Source organism: Trachemys scripta, chromosome 12 (assembly GCF_013100865.1).
Source record: "Trachemys scripta elegans isolate TJP31775 chromosome 12, CAS_Tse_1.0, whole genome shotgun sequence".
Lineage (NCBI taxonomy): Eukaryota > Metazoa > Chordata > Testudines > Emydidae > Trachemys > Trachemys scripta.
In genome coordinates, this window is record NC_048309.1 from 17,953,447 (window position 1) to 17,969,803 (window position 16,357).

General features: G+C 42.9%; 1 protein-coding gene across 2 annotated transcripts in view; it reads left to right on the forward strand.

Moving 5' to 3' along the window:
- The window catches only part of SULF2 (sulfatase 2), a 269,349-nt gene that overhangs the window by 165,439 nt on the left and 87,553 nt on the right, over positions 1-16,357 (forward strand). Inside the window, exons 1-2 of one of the 2 annotated variants that reach the window (XM_034786933.1) lie at positions 3,721-3,878; positions 12,593-12,837. In XM_034786933.1, coding sequence (XP_034642824.1) covers positions 12,663-12,837 — 175 coding nt within the window. In that variant the 5' untranslated portion in view covers positions 3,721-3,878; positions 12,593-12,662. Of the gene's footprint in view, positions 1-3,720; positions 3,879-12,592; positions 12,838-16,357 lie in introns of those variants that run through there. The other variant, XM_034786932.1, reaches the window with a different exon arrangement.

Below are 16,357 nucleotides of genomic sequence, written 5' to 3' on the forward strand. Positions count from 1 at the left end.
CTGCCCAGTGCAGTAGTCTGGGAGCTGACCTTGTTCATGAAGACAGGGTAAAAAAAAGCATTGAGTACATTAGCTTTTTCCACATCCTCTGTCACTAGGTTGCCTCCCTCATTCAGTAAGAGGCTCACACTTTGCTTGACTTGCTTCTTGTTGCTAACATACCTGAAGAAACCCTTCTTGTTACTCTTAACATCTCTTGCTAGCTGCAACTCCAAGTGTGATTTGGACTTCCTGATTTACTCTTGCATGCCTGAGAAATATTTTTATACTCCTCCCTGGTCATTTGTCCAATCTTCCACTTCTTGTAAGCTTCTTTTTTTGTGTTTAAGATCAGCAAGGATTTCACTGTAAGCCAAGCTGGTCGCCTGCCATATTTACTATTTTTTTTCTACACACCGGGATGGTTTGTTTGAGATTAGGTGCATTATAGGAGCAGGAGTAGGAGATGTTGCTCTTATATTTTTTGAACCATCAAGTATTGGCTACTTTTGGAGGTAATATAATACCAAAGTAGCTGGGTCTGATCTAGTGTGACCATTCTAAATCACCATGGACTATCTTCTCCAACAGGTAAATGGAGAGAGATTCTTCCACTTAAAAAAGATGTGTATAATTTCTTCCCCTGTGCACCTGTAGGATAATAGAAACCACTGTTTTACCAAGAATGTAGACTTTTTGTTCCTCAAAACTCCTGATAAACCGTTCTAAATTCCTTTAAAACCTTAAAACAATCTAAGCTCTTTTCAGTTATTTTTTTCATTGCCAAAATCACCAAAATGTTTAACTTTGGAAAACTATTCAGTCTGCACATAGCTTTTCCACTGTGGTTTGTAACAGAGCCAATACAAACTCACTTCACAGGGTTGTGTCAAACCAGAGGATATATTATTCTCTTAATGCACTTTCATAACTCCCAATAACATTAATGGGAATTACATGAAATCACTGAGAGGAGAATATACCTTTTTGTTAAATTGGGAGATCCATTGTGACAGATTTTCTGATGACGTTAAACCAATTCAGATTATATTCACATCATCACTTTATTATTATCTTTATTATTTTAAATCTCTTTATTGGTCACCGTTTTATTTTAATGAAAATTCCCCTCATGAGCAACTTTCCTATGTAAGATAGGGCAAAGTATTATTAAAAATAATAAAGCTGGTTTAACTTGAGCCTGGTCTACACAAAGGTTTAGTATCTGCATAACTGGTAGTTAGGGGAATTATTTTTGTTATTAGTTGATATAATTATACCAGAACAACCCCTAGTATGGATTCAGTTATACTGGTTATAAAGGTGCCTGCACTGGCATAGCTTAGTCCCCTTCCTGAGGTGTCAGTATATAATGCCTGCATCTGTAGCTTTCACTCTATGCATCCGAAGAAGTGAGGTTTTTACTCACGAAAGCTTATGCCCAAATAAATCTGTTAGTCTTTAAGGTGCCACCAGACTCTTTGTTGTTTTTGTAGATACAGACTAACACGGCTACCCCCTGATACTCCCCTTCCTGTATGAGCATTAGCTATACTATGTTTATAGCGGTGTAACTACATCTACAGGAGGAGGATTGTACCACTTTAACTATACCAATATAGGAAAATTATATCCTGTCCATTTTCAGCTTTACTGGTGTAGCTTAAAGCAGATCAACATCCTGTAATGGAAGGGTTGTGAACCTATGAAGCCTACCAAATAAAGTCTGAGTTAAGGTTGTCACCAGGTTAGCTAGTTTGTGTCTGTGGGTGGGGGGGGGGGGGAAGTAATGCATTCGGTTTATGTACGGTTTGAACATGAAACTCTTGTTAAAACCCTAAATGGCTTTAAAATCATCTCAGTCTCTAGTTGTTTCTGTGTCTCAGGGTTTTGAAGTGCTGCCCATCGCCATAGCATTTTGAGCTCTTTCCATATAGAATAGATTGGCACTAGTGAAGTTCTTGGGAGACTTCATGGAGTGTATGGGTTAGTACTAGCTAGACATTTTCTTTGAGACGTTTGTAGGAACTATCACTATTTTTTTCTCAGCTTGATCCTGCTTCCATTTAAATGAATGCATGTTTGCCATTGACTCAATGGGAATAAGATAGGGTTGTCTTGCTCTAACACCTGTTACTTATTTCTGTTCTTTCATTAATTGTCCTCTTTGAACAGGAAAATTATATCCTGTCCATTTTCAACCACGTATAAATCTCCTTGTGTAGCACCATTTTATGGTAAAAGTATGATAGCATGTTAAACATGAACACAGAATGTCATTTTATTTTCAGATGCATATATTTGATGCATTTTTGGCTATGAATGCCAGTTTAAGATAGTGAAAGTTAATTTACATATAGGTTTGGGTTTGTGGTCTATGGTCTAATTTGCAGTGAGTTCAGGATGAGATTTAATAGCAAATGCTGTATTGTTTTGAGATAAACATAACTGTATACATTGCAGCATGGGGATGCTTGAAGGCCACTTTGAAAACAGATTAAAAGAACATTTATTAACACATCAGATCTAGTCTGGAAATGATTATAGTTAAGAAGAACTCATCATGCACTATACAGCCTATCCAGTAAAACTAATTAATATTTGTCACAGTAGTGTCCTGATACTCTTATCAGAATAGGAATCTATTTTCAATGTTTGCACAGTGCCCGGTGCATACACTATTCTACCCCAACTATCTGACTCAAGATTTTTAAAAATTACAAACATTGGTAGGCACCTTAATTTTTACATTCCCAAAATGAGACACTCCAGAAAGGCTTGAATTTCAGAAGGTACTGAGTATCTACTCTTTGAAAATCAGGCCTCTTTCAAATGCCAATTTAGGCATCCCAAATTGCTAGTCATTTTGGAATATGTTAGACTAAGGGTTCTGATCCGGGAAATACTTACTCCGGTGGGTATAGCGACATGAGCAGTCCATTGACCTTAATTGCTCAGGTGAGTAAAATTAGATGTATGGATGTTTGCAGGATCAAACCCTATGTCGTACATTTTTGAAACACAACGCAGATAAAAGTAGGGCAGCGTGTTAAACATCCTCTCTTTTTTGTGCAGTGCCATTATCCCTGAGTGCCAGACCCAATGAACTCCATCAGTGCTCTGAATATTCGACTTGTTCTAAAGGTTTTGTCCATCTTGCTGCATAAACCCCCTCCCACCTCGCTCCTTCCGAATGGAAAATTCTCTTTAAACTCTCATTCGGCTGGGTGTCCGTGCAGAGAAACGGAGACCGAGGCAGCAAGCCCTCAATCTTGTCTGTTGGGTGAGACGAAGCCAAGTGATGGCAGAACTGTAAGCCGCTGGACTTTGAACAAGTGCTGGGGGGAACAAGTTTCCTCCTCCTCTGAGCCGCTTGGGGATTGCGTCAGTGCTGGGAGGAGGATTCTGGAGCTAAATGAACTTTTTACATACCCCCACCTCTTCCCCTCAGAGGTGGGTTTGGAAATGGGCTCCAGCTGCTGCCCTGTGCCAGGGGTTAATCGCCTTCTCCCCAGTTCTGCTCAGCCCCGCCAGGGCCGTGGCAGGAGCACAGCGCTGGCGGCTGCGCCGGGGACCTGGCTCTGCTGCGTGTGATATTTAAACCCGGCTCTGAGCAGCAGCTTGTAGCAGAGCGACGCTGAGCTCCAGCGGCCGCCAAGGATCCCGCGCCGCGCGTGTGCGGAGCAGGCAGGAGGTCGCTTGGCAGCACCGGCGCACGGGGTGGGGGATTGAAGGAGCCTACGGCAGGGAGAGGAGTGGGGGAGGCCATGCCCGGCACTGGGGGCTCCTGGCGACCGAGCCCAGCTGCTGCTGCAGCGGGGAGGCTGAGCTGCTCCTGAGGCGAAGGAGGTGCTGGAAGGGAAGGGGACATGCAGCACTCAGCCGCTTTCACTGCCCGGGTAAGTGGGGTGGAGGGTGGCGGGTGCTGGCCGGTCACTGGTTGCGGGGAGCTGCCCAGAGCCTCACTGCAGTGCGGGGGGGACCAGCCCAAAGTTTAGCGGAGCGGGTGCGGAGTTGAGCGTTAGAGGATGGGGAGTTTGGGGGTAGGGGAGGAGATGAGAACAGGGGGGTCAGGATGGGGTTAGGGGATGGAGGAGATGGGCGGGTTGGAAATTGGGACAGGGCGGAGATGGGAGCAGGGGTAGGGACAGGAGCAGGGGAGTTAGGGTGGGGAAGGAAATGGAAGCAGTTGTGGGGGGAAGGGAGGGGATAGGAGGTACTGCCAACCCTCCAGAATTGTCCTGGAGTCTGCAGGAATTAAAGATTAATCTTTAATTAAAGATTATGTCCTGTTGAAACCTCCAGGAATATATCCAACCAAAATTGGCAACCCTAAGGGGAAGATGAGATATAGGCTGGAAGACAGGTGGGGGCTGGCAAGTGTGTCAGACTGTGTAGGTGGGGAGTAGCCTGGGCACTTGGCCCCAGCCTAGCGGGGGGGCAAGAAGAGATACTGACCTGCCTCCTTCGTCAGGGCACTGCTGCTGCCCAAGGACTGGGGATCTCGTGCCCTGTGGGGTAGGGGTCTGGGGCTGCGGGCTCTCTGCACAGCCAGAGGGCACCTGGCTAGCGCTGCTGGGTGCGAGCGGAGTGTGGTTAGCTGCATTTGGCAATGATGGGACACAATCCAATCTGCCCTTGATGTGGCCTGGCTGGGCTTTTATAAAAGCCCAGGGTCCTCAGTGATTAAAACTTGCACTGGAAGGGGGCTGCACAGCGTGCAGGTCTGTGCCCTCAACATGGGGGATGGCTGGGGTGGCAGGAAGCTAGGACAGTTTGTTTGCACTGTTTATCTAAAGATTCCATGTTTAACCCTTCCCTGGTTTGGGATGAAGTACCAGATGCTGGGAGGTATCCATGCAAGAAACAGTCGTTTGTAAAACAGCTAATGCCTTGGCACTTCGTTTTTCATTTAATAATTTCACATGTGCTTTGGGGTTTAAAAACCCCATCTTGCATTGAAAATCTAATTTTTCTGTATACTATAATATAAAATCTTTAGTCACTGAATAGATTTGTCTCTGTATGATTTTTTTTTAAGACTATCTTTTTTTGTGGCATACTGGCTCTATATTCATTCATTCTTCCCTTGTGGTATTTCCAAATCTCCCCTCAACTGCAGTAAATATGATTTTTTTTTTTAAAATTATTCTTAAAAATCAGCCTAAAGTTGTACTTAATAAATATGGGTGTATTTAGGGGAGAAATAATACTCGTCCTCTCTGTTAATTTGTTCTTGGGGCAGAAGTGAATGTGCGGTAGAAAAATGTTTATTATAATGGACTTAAGTGGACAGGGGAGCAAAATAAAACTCCAACCTTATATGAGGACTAGCTCATATCAAAGAACCTTTATATTGTAGCTCTACTGAATGCTAATATGTAATAATGTTGTGTTTAACAGTAAAGCACTTCTTACAAAAAATGTAACTGAACGTTAGAATCACAGGCAATTTTTATTTAAAATAAAGGTTAGTGTGTGGAGAAAGATTTTCCCTTGTTAAATGCTTAGCAGTTTGAGCTCTGGTTGCAGTGCTCACCAACAGAACAAAGGTAATGCAAAACAATCTGTTTAAATATGTAATTTAATGTTCTAATAAGCATTTGGAGCTGTGACAATGTCCTGGCTCTCTAAGGAAATGTTTTCACAGAGAGGTCAGATATAGAGTAATCAATCAGTTCTCATCCTCAAAGTAAACCCGCCCAAAACTTTCAAAAGCTGAGCCTGGGAGCTTAAATTCATAACTTTGCTAGACACTAAAAATCATGGTCTTAATAAAGAGACAATTTATGGTTTATTACAACAATCTGTAACCCACTAATCCCCCTATTTGTCCTACGGCTACAGGTGTGTTAGTGGGCCACTTCACCTTGAGTGGTCCGTTAAAATACATGTTAATGACTTATGCTAAACTATCTGTTCAACCTTATATTTAGCTGTGACACTCTGAGTTCCTTTCCCAGACCTCTGTGTAACTCAAAAGCTTGTCTTTCTCATGAACAGAAGTTGGTCCAATAAAAGATATTACCTACCTACCTTGTCTCTCTAAGGAAATGTTAGACATTTAGCCATAGTTAGGGTGACCAGATGTCCCGATTTTATAGGGACAGTCCCGATTTTTGGGTCTTTTTCTTATATAGGCTCCTATTATCCCATCCTGATTTTTCACACTTGCTGTCCGGTTACCCTAGCCATAGTTCATGCATGTGCTATTGATGTAACCTTCAACAGTCAAGGTTAGCCCTGGGTTTGGGCTTTGGCTTTTTGTGTCCTCTTTTAAATTTAAATTTGTGACTCTTTGAAAAAATATTTAGAAAATGTTAATCTTAAAAAAAAAAAAAAAAAAGTAGTATGATGTGTTGTGAGATTATAACAAAAATCACGATTCAGTAGGACTTTTTTTCGGCGAGCCTATTTGAATGCAAACAAGAAATCCTCCCTGTCCAAGTGTAAAATGCAATTTTATATGTAGGCGATATAACTTGCAAAACATGGTCTTAAATAAAAATTATAGCTGACTGAAGGCATCAGTGGGAAAGAGTTGTTATGCATGAATGCAAGGATCTGCAATAGTGGTCTAAGAGTTAATAGAACAGAGGTACAATAGAAACCATTTAATTGGTAAATTGATAAACAACATGCTTATTTAATTGGGATGGCTGCTAGGGAATGGACCCCACACAATGCATTTCCATTCCTCTAAACACTGCATAAATGGCACACCTAAGTCTGCTTAAATAACACAGCTGGTGTTGGCTCCAGACATATTCAGATCAGTTATCAAGTGTGGTTTGCTGTTTGCCCCATTATGCAGCTACCCTTTGTTCCTTACATGCTGTTTGCCTGTTTATGGCGGTTAAATGAGTCAAACATGCCTTAGCGGCTTTTTTTTAATTACTGTTTTGCATTATGCTCATTTTTAAAGCAATCTAATACATAAAAGTGAATTTGAGATGCAGTTACTTTATAAATATACTTCTAGTTATATGTCAAAATGGCATTATAAGCTCAAAGAATGGTTGAAATGTTATTGTTTCTTTTTTCATAACAAAATAATTTGTTGCATGTTGTATATTATGTCTTTGGCAGAACAACATGAGCAGATTCTGTTCTTAGTTGTGTTGGGGGTAAATCCAGATTTGTTTTTGGTTTTTTGTATTTTTTGTTTTTTACTTTAAGGGAGTTACACTAGTGTAATAAGAATGAGGAGTACTTGTGGCACCTTAGAGACTAACTAACAAATTTATTTGAGCAAAGCTTATGCTCAAATAAATTTGTTAGTTGCTAAGGTGCCACAAGTACTCCTCATTCTTTTTGCTGATACAGACTAATACGGCTACCGCTTTGAAACCTGTCACTAGGGACAGTTGAAATATTTCCCCATTGTCTCTAAGGCTGGTTCAGTTGCACCATTGGTAACTGCATAGAGCAGGGGTGGGCAAACTACGGCCTAGGGGCCGCATCCGGCCCTTCAGATGTTTTAATCTGGCCCTGGAGCTCCCGCCGGGGAGTGGGGTCCAGGGCTTGCGCCGCTCCAGCCAGGGAGCAGGGTCGGGGGTTTGCCCCGCTCCGCGCGTGCTGTGGCTCTGTGCAGCTCCTGGAAGCAGCGGCATGTCCCCCCTCCAGCTCCTACATGTAGGGGCAGTCAAGGGACTCTGCGTGGTCACGTCCCCCAAGTGCCGCCCCCGCAGCTCCCATTGTCCTAGAATCATGGCCAATAGGAGCTGCAGGGACAGCACCTGCAGATGGGGCAGGGCGTAGAGCCGCCTGGCCACGCCTCCACATAGGAGCCGGAGGGGGAGGACATGCCTCTGCTTCCGGAAGCTGCTTGAGTTAAATGCCGCCCAGAGCCTGCACCCCAATCCCTTCCATGCCCCAACCCCCTGCCCCAGCCCTGATCCCCCTCCCGCCCTCCAAACCCCTCAATCCCAGCCTGGAGCACCCTCCTGCACCTCCAACCCCTCATCCCCAGCCCCACCCCAGACCATGCACCCCAAGTTGGAGCTGTCACCCTTCCACCTCACCCCACCCCCAGGCCTCAGCCCGGAGCCCCCTCCTGCACCCTGAACTCATTTCTGGCCCCACCCCAGATCCTGCACCCCCAGCTGGAGCCCTCCCCCCCCCCGCACCCCAGCCCACAATTTCTTGAGCGTTCATGGCCCACCATACCCAGATTTGGCCCTTGGGCCAAAAAGTTTGCCTGTTTCTGGCATAGAAAGTGCTAGGTGCATATAGCCCAGCATTATTCACTACAGTTTTCAGCATAGTAGCTGTTAGACTTGTGCAAAGCGATTTTAATCATCATGGTGTAAAAAAAAACCCAGCATTTGAAGTCCAAGTTAATACTGGTGGGTTGATGATGGCAGTGGGGGGACATTTTTCAGAAATTTCCCTAGTGGAGACAGCCCTCAAGAGCAGGATTTGGATCTGTGTTCTGTTAATTGAATAAACACACTAAACCGGCCCCTTCCTGTCAACATTTATAAATGTGCCTTACTGCAGGTTCTCAACCTTTTTCTTTCTGAGCCCCCCGCCGCCCCCCCCCAACATGCTATAAAAACTCCAGGGCTCACCTGTGCCACAATAACTGGTTTTCTGCATGTAAAAGCCAGGACTGACATGAAGGGGTAGCAAGCCAGGCAGTTGCCAGGGGCCCCCACAAAGCTACATTGCTCTGGCTTAAGCTTCAGCCTGGGTAGTGGGACTCAGGGCCCTGGGCTTCAGTCCTATGTGGTGGGCTTCAACTTTCTACTCTGGGCCCCAGTGAGTCTAATGCTAGCCCTGCTTGGTGCCCCCCCGAAACCTGCTCACAGCCCCTCAGGGGGCCCCGGACTCCTGGTTGAGAACCACTGACTTAGTGGTAACATTCTGCATTACCACACAGGAGAACTGAGTTTGCCTGTAATCTTGCTCCCCAACTGGCAGGATCTTAAGAACAAGGGAGGCATCTGTATCCAATTCAGCCTATGAAGGAGGGAGTGATTTGTTACAGCAAATAGGGTGGTGGTGGGAGAATCTTCTTCTTCTTTTCTTTATTTCCCCCTCTCCTCCCCCCCTCACTCCCCCCCTGGGCCTCTCTGTGTTGGAGATGCTCACAGACTTACTGCAGCTCAGTTTGCTGTCTCTTCTGAAGAAAAATGTCTAGGGTTTTGATGGTACTTGCATATAAACAGGGCTGATCAAACTTTGCTACATTTGGATGGGTAATTTAGGAAAAACTAAGAGGCACACCTAATTTCATAAGATACAGCACAGATTAGAGCTGTCCCCATCTATTACATGGGAATGTTGCCTGCAGTGGCTACAAGTCTCAGCACATAGAGAACCAGATCACCTGGGCCACTGAGATAAAAATGCATCATTACACATAGATGCACCGTATTAATGATGAAGGTATATATGGCAGATGAAGGCAGACATTGTAAAATTCTATAAGCCTGTCTTTAGCCAACATTGATACACACAGTAAACCAAGCCTCCAAACAGGAATGGGAAAGAATTTTAATAACTGCTTTGCCTTTGACATATTGTTTCGCTCACCAAGTTCACTAATCATTAAAGAGACGTTCTCAACTGTGACACTTTGCAAAGTATTGTCACAACTCATAGACTACATCTGACCACTGTGAATGTGAGATACTTCTGCTGCCATTTTATAAGCTACTTAAAGCTGTTAATTAGATTTCACAGCAAATGTAGAGTAAGCAGTGGCCTATCTGTCTTGTATGAATACACACATTTCAGAAAATAGAGGGTTATTTTGTAAATTATGTTAATTTTTTTACCCAGTTATGAATATGAGTTTTGGACATAATTGTATACTTTGAGTTGGTTCCAAGGGGTATAGATGAGGAATTCTTATCCTGATAACAACAGGGACATAACATGAGAATAGTTTGCCCCTCTCTGCTTCAAATGTTTACAGATGAAAGTAATTATTTTGGTAGAGGTTGCCTGCTGAACTTAACATGCAATATTTTTCCTATTTTCTTGGAGAGAACGGTAACTTTATAACTGTAAATACATTTTTGTGGCGATACCTTTGTATAGGTTGTTTTTTCAATTTCAAAAATATACTAAGAATTTTATAGGAAGACGTAGTCCCTGGCCCAAAGAGTTTATTGTCTTATTTTAGAGGTGATGCAATGAATGAGGGTAATAAATAGTAGGAAGGGAATGGGCAGGGGAGCAGAGAAGGGAAGAGGGTGCAACAGTGAGGTCAGATGCTTATTCCCATGCATTTGTTTTAACGAAGAAAGAAAATACACTCATGCATAAATCCCATATCCAGTTGCGGGGGAAGGGAAGCATGATCAGATACAACAGTAATAGACAGCCTTCAGTTGACTAGTCCCAAGCAAAAAATTAAATGATCCCTTGTAAATCCCAGGTCTTCAGAAAAAACACTGGCTATGTAATGGGAATGGACAGATCATCAGTTTTGAGTGGTTTTGTTAATACACATTTCTGTTTATCAGAATTTTTGTGTCTTCAGGAGGGAATATCTCTACTAATGTGCACCACCCAACCTTTGGATTCCTCCTCCCAAGTGAACAGCTCTAGGGTCTGCCTCTATCACTGCTCTTGACTTTCCCAAGTAGTAGCTGCACTGTGAAACTGGCATGATTCTTGCCTGTTTCACTGCTGCAGGCAGAATTCTGAACATGAGCAATGAAAACTGACAAGAGTGGTCAGTGTGCACTCTGTCATAGCTTAGCAAAGCTCTGGGCAGAGCAGAGGTACAAGAGCAGTCAGCCTGCAGTTTTAGGAAGACTTCCCCCCCCCCCCCATAACCACATGGGCTAGAATTTGTTCTTTTAAATAAAATCTTAGATTCTGCAGAAATTGATTTAATTCCCCCATGAATCCGTAAAGAAACTTGCTGGGGTGAATAATTAGGTTGACTTTTCAAGCCTGGTCTATGTATATGAATTGGGAAATAGCCCTTGCTAAATATTGCATCATAGTACAGCTAGATATCTGCTGGTTTCAATATAAGAATCTTGTGCTCTCTCCTCCCCGCCCCCCTATGAGTGTAGAAACTGTGTGTAATTTCTCAGACGAGTGGTTTGTCATGGCTTGAGAACAGTCTTAATCAAGGTTTATCCCAAGAAACAAATTCTGGTAGCAATGATCTGATGATATTGCTATGAAATAATCTACTGGGGGAGGGAAAATTTCTAACTTGCTTTATGGACAGAACATTAAGCTCCTTTCATCGAGTAAAGCACACTGTACTGGGCTTTTTCTACTCAGTCGCTTCTGGTCTTTAGAAAAGGCAGATAGTTTCCCATGTGTCACTTTTAATTGATTTCCACTGCACTATGTGAACTCACTGGCACAAGTCCAGAGAAAGCCGGTACATAGGGAATTAATCAAAAATTGACTCATTGATCATTTGATGGGATGAAATAATTAGCTCTTGATATTCTCTGTATAGTTTCTTACGGATACTTTGACTTCTATTAGTAAAAGAAAATTCCTTTAGGCCAGAAGATTATCAACCAGCATTGAAATTTAAGAAATGTCTAAATGTTCGTTCATCTAGGGCATGCCCCTGCTTGCTTAGAAATCAATAGGAGCTGTGCTGTTGATTCCAGTGGGAGCAGAATGAGGGTCTTAGGGACTGATCCTGAAAACAGTTTTCCTCTGGGCATAATCCTTACTGCCATGAGCGGTTCTAGGCAATAGGACAATTCTCAATGTGTCTAGTGATAAGAGTTTGCAGGACTAGGCCCTTAAACTGTAAATACAGAACATGCTTGTTTAGTACTTTAACGGAAAAACAACAACAGCAACACATTTCTGTAAATCCTCCATATCCATTTTGAAATAACATGACTGTCACCCACAAAGCCAGGAAGTTCAGAGTTAGTGCTGAAACACTAGCCTGAAATTATCCCACCATTTCTAGGCCCATGCAGCCAAATTCAGCCCTGGTATAAAGGGACATGCTTTTCAATTGAAATCTATGAGTTGCAGCAACTTATGCCAGATCTGAATTTGGCTTGTAATTCATGTCCGTTGTGACTTCACAAGACAAACTTACCGTTCACTCAATAGGTTTTACCACAATCTTGATAAAAATCTCTATTTAGATACATTGTTCCTTTAAAGGTGATTTTTTTGACTCAGTAAATAAATTAGATCAGTCAGTACCCGGGGGCCTTAAATTTACATTATGGATAAGTACCCTGCACTACTGTAGCTCACAGATCCAGTACTCCCAGTATATTGTTTTAATTTCTGATGATTTGCACCTGGCTACATTTTTTTTTAAATCATTTTGTTAAAAAAAGAAATGTTTCTTTCCCTTCTGGGTTCCTTTAATTTTTTGCCAACTTTCAGCACTCAACAAAATGTCTCAAAAAATTTAGATAAACTCTTGCAAATTGTAAATGTTTCCACTTCTAACAGTACCAAGATGAAAAACTGCAAGGACTTTGTTTCTCATTTAGGGGGCTTAGGGTATTTTAGGTATATGTGGACTTAGCCTTTTAAAAAGAACCTCCTTGTTCATTTGAAAGATTTTGATAAATTGGAACATTTATTTTATTTTTTTATTTATTGTTTTTGCATAAATGCTTACCTGCTTTCTCTCTCCCCACCTTAGATCTGCAAGTAAAGAGGAAATAGAAGACATTAACCCACCTTGTTTGGCGAGAACGCAAAATCAGCACAATATGGCACAGCCTAGCATTGTTCTTGGATTATTCATAATGACTGTTTTATCAATGCTGGATGGAAGTTCAGCTTTCCTATTAAATCAGCGTCTGAAGGGAAGATTTCAAAGGGACCGCAGAAACATCCGTCCAAACATCATTCTCGTTCTTACTGATGATCAGGATGTAGAACTTGGTAAGAGCCAAACAGAGTATTTTAGCTCACAGATGTGGCATTGCTTTTGCTTGGGGCTAGAATCTGTTCTCAGACACTCTAGTGTAAATGAACATTTTGACCAGTGCAGAAGAGAACAGGCTCTAATCCCTAACCTGCAAATGAATTTTTTTCTGTGTAAAATGTACAATAGAAGGAACAAGTGGTAAAATACTGTAAAAACTTTTATCTGTACATGTAAAATATTTTCTAGTAATATGCTAACTCACTGACAGCAAATGTAACATCAGTTTAAGATTTGATACATTCTGTCTCTGGGGTTATATCCTGCTTTGGTAGGGAAACAAAACTCTGATTTTTAATGTTTATCTTCAATTTGCTTATTAATGTTATGTGCACAAGCTGGGAAGTTGCACACAAAGATGGTAGGTTTAGATACATAACTGGCTTTTCATGTAATTACTCAATTTCCTTGTGAAACTGCAGTATTTGAAACACACATTGTTTTTTTTTAATCTCTAAATTCTGTTATTTAATAGTATTCCAAGAAATTTAAAACTATTTTAGGGATTTTTCCCACGAAGATAAGTATTTGATTACTGCCAAGATCATTTAGGATCAGAAGATTCTACCTGCTTATCCAGCTCTGATCCTCTGTTCCACTAGCTGAAGTTGTAATTGTTGAGGAAAGAAGATTAAGCAAAGAAAGTTTGTTTAATCTTAATGATTTGACACAACGATTAAGTTGAGAAGCTTGCTGAAAAATTAACCTATATCTTTGCAGGATGTTGTGTATAGTGAGAAGCAATTACCAGAACGCAGTTTTATAGGAGTAGTTTTTTAGGTACATTTATAAATGGATTTATGAAGCCCATGTCTGTTTAAAAGTTGAGGGGATAGAATCTGTTTTGTGTTTCTTTTGAGCGCTGTTAAAGCAAATTTCCAGTATAGTAGATGAGAAAACAAATTGTGGGGGAAAGGTGGAGCATTGTAGTAAAATGAAGGAACTTTGCTTTATGCAGGGACAGCTGCTGTTCTAAACCAAAAGTGTATAATGGCATCATGACAATGCTTTTATAGATACTTTCTTTTTATCAGTGTTTCTCCATGTCATAAGCTATATCCCAATCGTCACTTGGTTCAAAAGGTAACTAGAAAGTTTTCTGGTGTAACAGGATAAGAAATAAAATGTTAGTTTAAGTGAGGCAGGTTCCGAAGGGTTTTTTTTGTTTGTTTGTTTTTTGTAGTGATGGTTATGTTTTTCACAATTAGACAGACCAGTTTCAATAATGCATATCCAAAAAAGCCAAGTACATTATCTCACAGTCTCATGTGACCAAAATCCAGAGGGTGGTCCTAAAAAATTTATCACTTTCTATTTTATGCCCGCCTGCCTGTCTCTGATGCAATTGTTAATGTCCTCTGGGCAGTATACTTCTTTTCTCAGGTAATCTGATGTCTCTTTCCAATTTCAAGCACAATGGGCATCTGTCCACACAAATTAGGGTCCGGCTGGAGAAAATGCATTTGATGAAGCTGAGATTTGATATTTATCATATTCCAATTAATGGCTTCGTGAGACCAGATGTTTGTTTGAGATCATTTTTTATTCTTAAATTGGCCAACTTTATCTATCCAAACTGCTGTTTGAGTATTGGAGTTAATGCATTCAGGAACATGGAAACAAGATGTCAATTGCAGTTTGGTCTACAGATTGCAAATGCAAGCTAACAAAAATTTGGAAAACTGAGCACAGCGAAGATTACCAATATTTCTGAGGAAATTTAAAAGGAAGCTGTGCTTTTGGTGGGCAGAGCTGGCATGTGAATTCTCATTTTGTTTTTCTGCTGGGATTGTTTTGTGGCTATTTCTGATGTAAAAGGAGAGAGGATACAATATCAGGCTCAAACAGCCTTCCCCTTATTTTAACCTAAGGTGTGTTTAACAATATAGCAGTAACAGGTGTGGTTTGCCAAAAAGAGATGCAGAGCATTCAGGAAAGGGGCTTAACTTCCCTTTTATTTGTTCTGCTGTTAATCATACTTTTTACTCAGGAAGCCAAACCCTAACCATGGATTGAAACAAGGGAGGGTTTGATGAAAAGACTGCATGATCCTTGGGTCAAAGGAGTTGGAATGTGCTGTGCTGGATATAAAGAAGAGAAGATAACTGCTTTCTTCTGACCTCTCAGAAGACCAAGGAGGAGTTTAGTCAACTATTGGAACAGGCATGCTTAGTGGCTTGTCTTCCTAATTATGAGAATTATACTGAGTAGTGAACAAGTTGGTATATGAGTAAGAAGAGGCGAAATATACTGGTGGTAGAAAAGTCTTAAATTACACCCAGAGATTAATTTTCCAATTAGATTAATGAGAATCCAAGCTGTCCTAGTGCTGATGTCCAATGCATTATAAATCCCAGGATCTCCAGTTCAATTTGAACTGAGGTTTGGCTACCATATTACTGTAGTTACAATAGGTCAGTGGTTCTCAACCTGCAGACTTCTTGTGACCCAATCAGCACACAGCTGCGGCCCACGTGATATCCTCAGGGCCATAAATGGGGTGGGGCAGGAGGGGCACCCGCTGGGGCACAGAGCCGGTGGGAGGGGTGCAAAAATGGGGAGGTGCACGATCAGACCTAACATGAGCCCCCCTGACAGAATGAGGCCCAGTGACATCACCCCCCACTCCCCCAGCAGGATTGGGCCTAGCAGCATTGGCAGGAGGCCAGGGTGATTAGCACCTCCCACCCTGCAGGATCATGGATCCAGTGACCTCCACTGGAGCAGGCTCCCCGGCACTAGGACTGTGGTGACAGGCAGGGCAGGTTGCACAACTGAGCTACCTGCAATGGAGATTGGAAGCCAGCAAGTGTGGGGAGAGGTGCAGGGGCTATGGGGAGGGGGGTGCAGCCGGTGCATGGGGGACAGACTCTAAGTGGGTGGCTGGGGGCAGTGCCTGGATGGGGAGCCAGGTACTGGGGCACAGTCCCTGGATGAGGGGGTTGAATGCTGGGGGGGGCTGGGGACAGTTGCTGGGGTAGGCTGGGGGGCAGTCCCTGGGTGGGGGACTGGATGCTGGAGGAGCCAGTCCTGGGGAGTGGTTGAGGGGGGTTCTGATCTGGACAGAGTACCCAGTCTCTGCAGGACAAACACCATGAGCAACATGTAATGGAGGCTGGAAGAGGCTAAGCCTCCCCAAACCTCGTGCCACTTGGGGGGAGGCTCAGTGGCAGATTTTGTGTACCAACCCCAACACTGGGGTGGTCTGGATGCTGGGAGGGACAGTCCCAGAGGGGTTGGGTGACGGGGGGGACATTCCCTGGCTGGGGGACAGTCTGGGGAGAGGCTTGGGGGCAGGTGCTGTGTGCATGGGGGACAGTCCCTGGCTTAGGGGGCTGGGTGTATGGGGGGGCTGAGTGCAAGGGGGCAGTTCTTGGCTGGGTGCATGGTGGGACTGAATGCATGGGGGGCACTCTTAGTAGACACTTGCCAGTGTTGAAATGAAAGGTACTATATCAATCTGAATCATATTGCTGC